General features: G+C 31.7%; 2 protein-coding genes across 2 annotated transcripts in view; one reads left to right on the top strand and one right to left on the bottom strand.

Moving 5' to 3' along the window:
• Window positions 1–1974: 1974 nt before the first annotated feature.
• LOC105130118 (probable glutathione S-transferase) lies at window positions 1975–4013 on the bottom strand. Its single transcript, XM_011032466.1, has 2 exons — window positions 3499–4013; window positions 1975–2580 (listed from the first exon to the last, which is right to left on the bottom strand). Exons 1-2 carry the CDS (start codon window positions 3814–3816, stop codon window positions 2239–2241), a joined length of 660 nt encoding a protein of 219 aa, XP_011030768.1. The 5' UTR covers window positions 3817–4013; the 3' UTR covers window positions 1975–2238.
• Window positions 4014–8717: 4704 nt separating this feature from the next.
• Window positions 8718–10809, top strand: part of LOC105130236 (probable LRR receptor-like serine/threonine-protein kinase At3g47570) — a 9753-nt gene continuing 7661 nt past the window's right edge. Inside the window, exon 1 of the mRNA XM_011032642.1 lies at window positions 8718–9373. Within this exon, the coding sequence (XP_011030944.1) occupies window positions 8903–9373 (471 nt within the window). The 5' untranslated portion in view covers window positions 8718–8902. The remainder of the gene's footprint in view (window positions 9374–10809) is intronic.

Here is a 10809-nt window from a genome sequence, read left to right as displayed (position 1 = left end):
ATAAAAATTAAAAATCAAAAGAATAAGGATTGAAGTAGAAATCCTCATAAATTGGAGGCTACTCTAATACTTTGCATGACCGTCGCAAACTTTGATCGAATAAAAGAGAAAAAGAGAGGGAAAAGGTGTTGCTGATGACAAACTATGCCACCAATAATCATATGGGCTGCTTCAGAAGAAAAAAAATATGATGATATTTCTAATGACTCAGTAAAAGAAGGATTTTGACTCTTTTTTTTTTTATTATTTACATGGGGTGTCCGGGCCAACTTGCGCGCACCACGACTAATCCCCACGGCTCACTGAATACCCTGCAAACTCAATAGGCATGCAAGGCACCGCGGGGGTGACAGACGTGCACACCAAACCTCGAATCCAGATGCAATAGAAGGAGACAAACCCCTTCCACCGCTAGTCCAAGCCCTGGAATGCAAAAGGATTTTGACTTTTGAAAGGCGTCACACAAGCCAACAATTTTTTTAATATTTTTTATATTTATTCAAATACTAGATTGCCCCTAATATGACATGATAATAACAAAAATCACGGTGAAAAGATAAAAAAAAATCCTTTACAACAATTTTAAATTTTTTTGTTTTTAAATGCATTTTGATTGTTTTATTGTGTTTTTTTAAAAATAAAAAAAGATTTTTTTATTTCTAATCAATTTGATAATAATTAATAATAAATATTGTAAAAAATTTTAATTTCTATGACTAGTTTAAAGCTTCCCAGAGGGAAGGCTAAGACCATGAAAACATTATTTATGTGAATAATGTTTTCATCTTGCGGACTACAGTTTTTTTTTTTTTTTTGGTTTCTTGTTTTAGCTTTTGGTAATTTTAAAATAAATATAAGCTAATAAATTATTAGATTAATTTAGGAATCATTAAATTAACCCTTTTTTTCATTGTATTTAAAACCCTATATAAATTAAGTTTCGGTTTCTTAAATTAATAACAATCAAATGGATAGGTATAATTAATGTTTGCCAAAGATCAACGTGGTGGATTGATTGGCAATCGTTGATTGAGCGGCTTCTGGGTTGCCACGCACTACATTGTTGATTCTTTTTCTTCGACCTGTCAATGGCTGTAGCGTTCGGGATGGTATGTTAGGGACCTTTACCAACCTTTCTGGACAGGGAAGATAATATTTTCTGGATTTAATAAATAATAAATAAGGTATGAATATTATAAAATTCAATTCAAAATTCGGCCGAACTCAATCCAAATCATATATTTATATTATATAAACACTTTAATATTGATATATATATATATATAATAACTATTTTGTTTTTTATTGATTAATAAATAATAATAGATAATAAATACTTATTAAATACCTAAAACTTGATAAATAATTTATAGATATTTAAATTTCTTACATGATGAATAATAAATAAAATATAAATATCAAGAATTTCAACTGGGGTACCCATTTACAACCCTACTTATGACTGTAGATTTTATGGGATCAGTTCCTTCAATGAATAAAAAGTTTGCAATTTTGCAGAAGGAGAGAGCGTTACTATTTTATAAAAATCTCTCTGGCTATGGAATTATACTTTATATTCTTTACTCAAGCTTTAATGTTTTTTGCCATGAGTCTATTTTTTTATAAAAGGAAAAGTAAAAAGAATTTACTTACCTAAAGACATCAAATTTGTCTGGTTTTCATGCAAAGAATTTCCATGGATGGTAACTTGCAAGTTTTGCTGGAAGAATTAGATCGCTAAAATGCAAAGATTTCAGATACGAATTAGAAATGGCTAAAATTCAAAGATTTCAGATACGCTACCTGCAGTGCCTCGAAGTTCATGCTCTAAACTTCCTAGCATGTGCAGCATTGGTAGGTAGCCCAAGCCAATGGAACTTGACCAAAATACACGAGGCCTGATGAGTCACAGCCTGCAGCTCTTTTCCAGGATGATCAGTGACATGAATGCAGCTTGGAGAAAAAGAATAAAAGTTGCAGGAAGTTGTTCACTGCCAACCAGATCTTGACACAAGTTTCATTAATACATATTATATCATAATCACGGACTTGAAGTTCAACTTTACAGGGAGAAAACCACATCCTAAGTCAGGCACGACGAGGTGCCCTCTCGGACTAGAAACACAAAGGCAGGGACAACTGTCTGCCCTCCTTATTTAAAACATAAATCACTCAGGACACAAGAAAAACTTCTTAACAGGAAATGGCACATGCCTCTGCATGTTGTTCTTTCTTCTGCTAAATACCAAACTTCTTCATCAGAATCAGAACGAAATCATAGACCTTTTGTGGATCTTCAAGAGCCTTGGATACAGTCTCTTTCTGCAAGCATCTCTTACAGTAAGCAATCAGCTTCGGACACTCGGCCTCTATGTTGAAGTTTCCGATGGTCTCATAGGCATAAAACCAGCTATAGAAAGGAACAAGTGCTATATCAACGTAGCCGATGGTCTCGCCCCCAAAGTAAGGCTTGTCTCCGAGCTCTCCTTCCATCAACTTGAGGCTGTCAATGAAGTCCTTCTTGGCTGTCTCCTGTTCTTCTCCTTTTTTCGTCCATATCTTCCTCCCAAGGTCATATATCTGCAGATTCATACCATCACACAAAGGTAAAAAAAAATAAAAATCAAAGACTCTTCGGAATCACAAAAGCCAAAAGTAGCCCCAAACCCAAAGTCCTCGTTGAGATTTCCATGTTAACTACAGTAATTAACACCTGTTTACAGGGTAAAGCAAAATAAATCACTGTCACAAAGTGCACAAATCTAACACAACTAGATTGAGGAATAGTGATGGTGCCCAGAATCTTCTCTTTTACTAAGTTGAAAGTGACTGGGTGTAAAAAATCATATCTTTGAGAGCAAAAACCAACCAACCAAATTAGAAGGCTCTGGACTTTTTTTCCCACCACAATAAAGGAAAGCTTGATCAACAGGAAATTAACCTCTAGTGTCACTGTCAATGAGTGGGCGGCTACTCAGTACTGACAACCCACCTGTAGCCAATAACTCATACAGACAGAAATATCATCACCTGAGTCCAAATTCTTATCTTCGTTACAACCTTCTATGACATTTTTTTATGTTTTCCTGTTGAATCGTTAAAGCAGTTGGATACACCCAACTTGGTAATCCTTGTACAAAAACATCTTGCCAGCCTCAACTTTAATTCTCATGAATTCGCCATAATAAAAATACAGTTCATCAATTAGAAACCTTAAAGACCAATTTTTTTTAATATTTTTTTTTATCAACAAAAGAAAAATCACCGCCAACAACAACTGAGATGAACATAAACAGAATTCCCACCAATCCATACCATGATGCCTAATTTCTTCCTTTGATATTAATCTTTAGTGCTGTCAATTTTAATTTTTGTTTGATGCAATTCTACTTCTTTCAAGCTGATCAAATTTCAAAATAGGTTCAATCAGATCATAGCTCAAATGCAATAAATTCAAGAACAAAAAAGATGGAACTCTTTAAGTGCAAAGAAACACACCTTCTTGTCAACAAAATCAGCCCAGAACCTAGCCTGAGCTCTCTGGTACGGATCAGAAGGCAACAAAGGAGCGCTATCCTTCCACACCTCATCAATATATTGAACAATGATAAGTGACTCACAGACAGGTTTCCCATCATGGACAAGAACTGGGATTTGCTTGTTAACAGGATTCATTTGAAGGAGCAAAGCACTTTTGTTCCACAAATCTTCTTCCCTGTACTCATACTTGACGCCCTTTTCAGCCAACGCTAATCTCACTCTCATACCAAATGGACTTGGCCAGAAATCCAACAGGGTCACTTGACCACCAGCCATTCTTGAACTGAAAAAGAAGATGTTGCAAGTTAAGGTTCTTTTGCTTTGTTTTCTTGGGATACAAATGTGGTTGTGTTCTGGCAGTATCGAAATAAGAGTATTTATGGTTGGAAAAAAGATGGAGTGAGTGGATTATGGCAAATTTTTTAAGGTTGTGTTCTGCCAGTATCGAAATAAGAGTATCTGTGGCTGGAGTGAGTAGATTATGGCAGACTTTTTAGGGTTGTCTGATCGAAGGGAGGAGAGTAATATAATTTATATTTTGATTGTGTTTAATATTTAAAAATTTTAATTTGAGAAGATAAATACTAATTTTGAATTTTATTATTTTTAATTAAAATTTAATTATTCATACAATATAATTTTGATATATATAAATTTTAATTTAAAATATTATTTTAATATATTTCAACTTCAAAAATATTAAAAAAAAATACAACTACACTCCAAAACAAAAATCAAAGTTTTTTTAAAAAAACAAAGAGTGTGTTAAGTAATAGATTTTTTTTTCATTTTAATTTTTTTTCTTTTCCAATGAAAAAAATAGAAAATTTCATTCTTTTGTTTAGATGTATTTTTCTATAAAAAAAATAAATGCATCAAGAGTATAACAAATTTTCATAAAAAATCAAAATCATAACTTTTAATTGTTATATTGATATTACTTATTATAAGAAGTTATATTATTAAAATAAAAAAATATATTAAATTTATAGTAAAAAATAATTTTATGGTGTTAACTAAATATAAAAATGTTGGAAAAAATAATTTTAATCTTTTATATTGCTAATGAGTTTTTAGATATAAAAGAAAAAAAATTATAATTTTCATGTATTTTCTTGATTTGAAAAACTAGTAAAGAAAAATATTTTTTGAATAAAAAAATATTGTATTTGATCGTGAGGTTTCAATTTTTATTTTTATAACTTTAAATTTTTAGAAAATTAAAGTATTACTCAATTTATCTTGCAATTGTCTTGTTACTCCTTTGATTCAGAAGTGCCTAACTGTCGCTTTCCCACCCGAAGGAAAGAGGAGTCCCTTGCGCAGTCATTGCTGTAATAAAAAAAAATAAAAAATAAAAATTATGTGCATTTCTAAGATGAAATTATAATTTTACTTTTAAAAAAAAATATTTAATTTTTTTTTAAGGATATGGATGTTTTTTTTATAAAACCGTTAGTCATTATAAGAATAAAAATAAAAGGGGTTCAATAAATAATTATGTTATTACTATTTAATAAAAAAAACTAGATTTTACCTTAATTTTAATAGAGTTAAGTTTCTTCGTTGCACTTGAAATCTAAAAAACTTTGTCCTTGAAATTTAAGATGTTTTATCCTTTATAGTTTATATTTAGTTATTTTGTAATTATTAAGTGTAATTAGGGTAGCAGGGTAATCTTGTAAATAAGCAATTTTTTATTAAAAAAAACTAAAAACATATAAACAATATTAATTAGTCGTGTAATGCTGATTAATAGTCAAAACTTTGCCTCCAAGATAGAGACTGAAGCATCTCGGCGTCCCTTCCACACTTGAGGCCTTTTGTTTTTTGTTTTTTTTTTTTTCCTCTTTAACACTTGATTTTCATGTATGTATTCAAAAAATCAAATTAGCACTGGAGGTTTATTATTCTTAAGATTTTTTCTTTATTCTCTTTATTATAATTTTTTTATTTACATAATATATGAAATTAAAGAATTTTTAATTTCATCTTCAATAAAAAAAAATTTATTTATTGATGGTTCTTATCTTTTTATTACTATTTATTTTATTTAAGAAGATTTGTAAAATTATTTTTTTTATAATTTCATTCTTTTTGATGTTTTGTTCTTATCAAATCTATTTTTTTTTATTGCTATTTTTTAAATTAATTTTATTATTATTATTATTTCATTTTATAACAGGTTTAGCTTTAGTTTTCTAGTTAAGTTCAAATCTTAAATTTAATTGATTATAATTATGAGTTTAAAATATTAATTTTAATTTATAAAGTTGATTAATTAACTTTAAAACTTAAATTTAGTTGAAACTGGATTTATGAGATTAATTATGATTTATAAAATTGATTTAATTTTTTTTTGTTTTTTTTTAAAGTTTTTTATCTTTTAATATTTTATTATTTTTTTTCATTTTCTAAAGAAGTTTTTAGTCATCTTTGAAAATAAAAAAGGATATTTTGTTTTTTTTTAATTTTTTGGATTTTTTTTAAAAATTATTTTTAAATTAAATTAAATTAGCTTGCAAGATTGTAATTGAAAATCCGAGAAATCGACTTGCGGAGAAATCCAACAAAGTCACCTCATCACCGGCCATTGTTGAATTGAAAAAGAAAACGATGCAAGCGGCCATGCTTTTTTCTCTGGTCGTATAGGACAAAGGTCGCGCTTTGTCGGTGCGGAAATGTGAGCTTTTGTCTAAGATTTTATTTTTGTTTATAGATGGGGGGCAACTACTATAAACCAACAAAATGCACCATGATTTTAATACTTTTGTTCTTGTATTTTCTGTTCTCGAGAGTTGTCCTGCATGGTGTTTTTAAACCTAGTTTGGTGGTGGATTCAATCAAAAGCTCGAGTTATACGTTTTGATTAAATTATTAAAATTAATTATATTTTTTTATAAATTAAAATAATAAGTTTTGATAAAAACTAAAAAAATAATTAATGAATTTCAATTAGATTTTGAATCAGGTTTGTCAAATCAACAATATTTTTAATTTTTAATTTTTATTTTTTTATAAACTTAACTTGGTTTATGTTTTGGATCCCAAGATCACATGTTAAACCAAATTTTAAAAATATAATTTTACATAATAATACTAAAATAAAAACTTACATAAACACACAAGGTAAAGAATAGAAACTTACATAAACACACAAGGTAAAGGTAAGACATGACATAAATTTTTTTGAGGTTGATTGATATATAATTTGATATTTATGCTTTTATTTTTGAAGTATTTTTTTAAAATATTTTTTGATGATTTTGACGTATTGATATAAAAAATAAAAAAATAATTTATTTTAATATATTTTCAAGTGATAAGTACTTTACATTACAATTACAAATACTAGTTGAGAAGCTCTTTGGAATTGTATTCTAAATGACATTTCAAGAAAATTTTATTTTTCAAACAAAAATTAATTTTTTTATACTTTCAAACGTTTGGACCATCAAAATCTTACATTGAGCAATTCCCATATATTTTATTTTTAAACCTATGTTAGATAAGAAGTTAAGTTGAATGATTTGTTTTTGTTAATTTCATTCATTGTTTTCTCAATTTAATCCTTAAATTATTCTTCCTAGTTAATCTAATTGTATTAAATCATGTTTGAATAATTTTTATACAAATATTAAATAAAAAATTGGATTTTTATCTTTATATTTTTTGTACCATTGCCAAATGTGTCTTTGTGTTAACCAATTGATTGATTTACATAGATAAAGTGAATTATAATAAAAAACAAATAAAGTGTAATTTAAGTGTAATCAATGTAGATGAAATAAAATGAATGAATTATATAATATAAAATTTTTCTCTTATTACGAAGCCAATAATATTCAGTCACAAATTACTTAGCTTGATTTAACTTGAATAATATTTTTTTTGGTTAATAGTGTTAAAATTGACCCATATAAAGTCACATAACCGAATGAAAAAAGGTATAGGTAAAAATATAATTATGGTTATTTTTAAAAAAAATTATTTTTTTTTAATATTAGTATACAAAATAATTTAAATAAATTAAAAATATATTATTTTAAAATTAAAAAAAAAATTAAAGAATATTTTTAAAACACACAAACAACACACTGAAAGTCGATTTCTACTGCTCATAGCTTTGTTCTTCACTAACAAATATTCCAGTGTGCTGGGGCAACACGAACCTCCCATCACTTTGACCCCCCTTGTATCTCTCTGTCTCAAAATTCCTAGAAGTTCTGCATCATCAGCTCCTGTCACCAGTCTTAAAAATGATGAAAGGGAGACACTGAGAGCGGGTCATAGACGTTGGAATGGGACAGCTCCATTTCCACGGGCCAGAAGGGTTTTCGGTGAAGACTAAGAAAGGAGTCGTGTTGTGAATGCTCCCACAGCTTTTGGGGTTTCGAATCACAGAGTCAGATTCTACAATAGTGTTATGGGACCTGAGTTTTCAGCTGACAATGCCAGTCAGCTGGATGGAAAGATTATCTCTTCATTCTAATCACTGTTTACAAGGAGGATAACAGTAATTACGGCCCTGACGACGCCTCAGGGGTATTGTCGCCTGCTACAGTTGAGATTATGCTAACTTGCATAGAGTCTGTGGTTAAAAAAGGTTAAAGTGTAGTTGATTCCATCAAAACGTATGAACATCTGGAAAATTCTTTATGAGAAATGTCTTGTCAGAGTAATTTTCCAGTGTTTCTGGACACTGATTTGCAGTAGACAGCGTAACGTTGTACTGTTAATGAATAGTAAAAAAAGGTGGAAGGCGCGCTTTAGGGTTATAAAAATCCAGTATAGAATTACAAAATTACAGTACAAAACAACCAATCATCATATGTTTATAATGGTTTAATCTATAGTTATACAATGTGATTTAGAAGTTTACAGTACAAAACCAACCACATTTGAGAGAGGAAAAAAAAACACCAGCTCTTGCCCTAATCGACTGGATTTAGTAGAGTCATTACACCGGCCAGTTTTTCAATAAATCCGGACCAGTCTAGCTATTAGGTTGACTGGGTCCCACGTCGACCTGCCAGTCCTGTCCGGGTTTAATAAGTATGCCTTTATCAACTCAGAACATCGATGAAGTCTCAGTCATCCTCATCCGTGGAGAAACTAAAAGGAAAAGGACAGTCTTACTCTTGGAATTCCAGGCCACAAAGTTTATTCTAGCCGTGCAAAAGAAGCTGGAATTAAGTCCTATGTTCATACTCTGTTTTTTTTCTTTTTTTGATTTTTTCGAGCTAATAGGCTTTAGAAATCCTACCACAGGTTCTAAATTTCTCCGTCTACTTCGATTTTTATCTCCTTTGACAGTAAAGGCCTATAAAATATCTGTCCACTGCACGGAAATGCAGAAGCTATGAACCAAATATACAAACAACTCTCATTTATGAAGTTACGATACCCTCTCACAGCTATGCGGAACGGTTGCTTCCTGATCCCTTTCACAGTGATACTATGGAGCAGTTTTGTTGCGACCTTGGTGGCTGATAGAGTAACCAGCATTAACACTGATCAAGATGCTCTTCTTGCCTTGGAAGACCACATCGTTAATGACCCTCAAAACCTGCTGACTACCAACTGGACTGCTACTACCTCTGTTTGCGACTGGGTTGGTGTCACTTGTGGAACTCGCCACCGTAGGGTCAGAGCCTTGAAACTCTCTCACATGGGTCTTACAGGTACCATCCCTCCACATCTGGGAAACTTGTCATATCTAGTTTTTGCCTCCTTCTATAATAATAGTTTCAGTGGCTCTCTCCCGGACGAGTTGGCTAAGTTACGTAGGCTAAAATACTTCAGCATACAAAAGAACTACTTCGGCGGGGAGATCCCATCATGGCTTGGGTCCTTTACTAGGCTCCACACGTTGTCTCTAGCTAATAACAGTTTCACTGGTGCGATTCCACCGTCATTGTTCCACCTCTCAGAGCTAGATGGCTTGGACTTGTCCAACAATGATCTTCAAGGGCACATTCCAAGAGAGATTGGCAAGCTTCCCAAGTTGAGGATACTGTATTTGAGTCATACTGGCCTTTCAGGTTCCATCCCCTCCGCAGTCTTCAACATTTCGTCATTGCAGGTCATTGATCTTACTGGAAACATGCTCTCAGGTTCCTTTCCCTCAGCTAATGTCACCATGTCCTCACTTCGGATTATTGACTTTGGTTTCAATAATCTAACTAGTAGCCTGCCATCAAATTTGTTCAACAATCTTCCCAATCTGGAAGGATTGTACTTGAGTAGGAACCTATTTCATGGCCAAATTCCTGCAGCTTTATTTGGATGCACACAACTGAAAATTCTCTCTTTGTCTTATAACAATTTTGAAGGAAAGATACACAAAGATATCAGAAATTTAACAGTGCTTGAACAGTTATATCTCGGCTACAACAAATTTAATGGTGAGTCTCCTCTATTGGCCTTGCAATAGAAATGATATGAACAGCACTTTAATCAGAATCTATTCTTTGTCCAGCACTTTTGAACAGCTGAACTTTAGTTATTTGTTTGTAAATGTTACCAAATGGAGATATTTTAGCTTTTTCATCGCAAAGTATTTTGGACATTCAATCTATGAGTCTTTATTCTGCTCTTTAACCTCACCACCAAACTAACCGAGAAGAAAAGCATAAATATTTATATGCTACTTCTGCTTTGTAGACGTAGAGGTCTAAGTGGAAGTTTTATGTTGCAGATGCAGAAATGCTGTTGTCCATCAGCGATGTTCTCAGTTTGGAGTTACTTAACCTAGAAAATAGTGGCCTAACTGGTCCAATTCCCTCTGCTATTGGAAATCTGACCCTTCTACGGAATATTGGCCTAATGGATAACAACCTCACAGGTATGGTACCCTTCTTTCTGTTTTTTGTTAACACCACTTTTCACCATTAAAATAGTAAAACTCCAAGTGACTTATGATTACAAGTGTTTTAACTGTGGCAGGAACAATTCCACCGGAGATTGGTAACCTAGTGAATCTAGAGATAATCTCATTGTCAATTAACAGGATTGGTGGCCCTATTCCCGTCAGAATCTTTAACATCTCAACATTGAGATCTATCGAAATGACGGGAAATTATCTCTCAGGCCATCTTCCATCAAGCATAGGTCTCCAGCTTCCAAATCTTGAGCGACTTACCGTAGGAGGAAACGAACTCAGTGGTCCATTCCCTGTCTCTCTCTCCAACGCTTCTGAACTCCTTACTCTGGAATTGAGTTCAAACTTTTTCTTTGGTCCTATTCCTGATGCATTTGGCGATAATT

This window comes from Populus euphratica, unplaced genomic scaffold (assembly GCF_000495115.2).
Source record: "Populus euphratica unplaced genomic scaffold, PopEup_1.0 scaffold95.1, whole genome shotgun sequence".
NCBI lineage: Eukaryota > Viridiplantae > Streptophyta > Magnoliopsida > Malpighiales > Salicaceae > Populus > Populus euphratica.
Note: the sequence above shows the minus strand (reverse complement) of the source record. Positions and strands in the feature narration are given on the sequence as shown.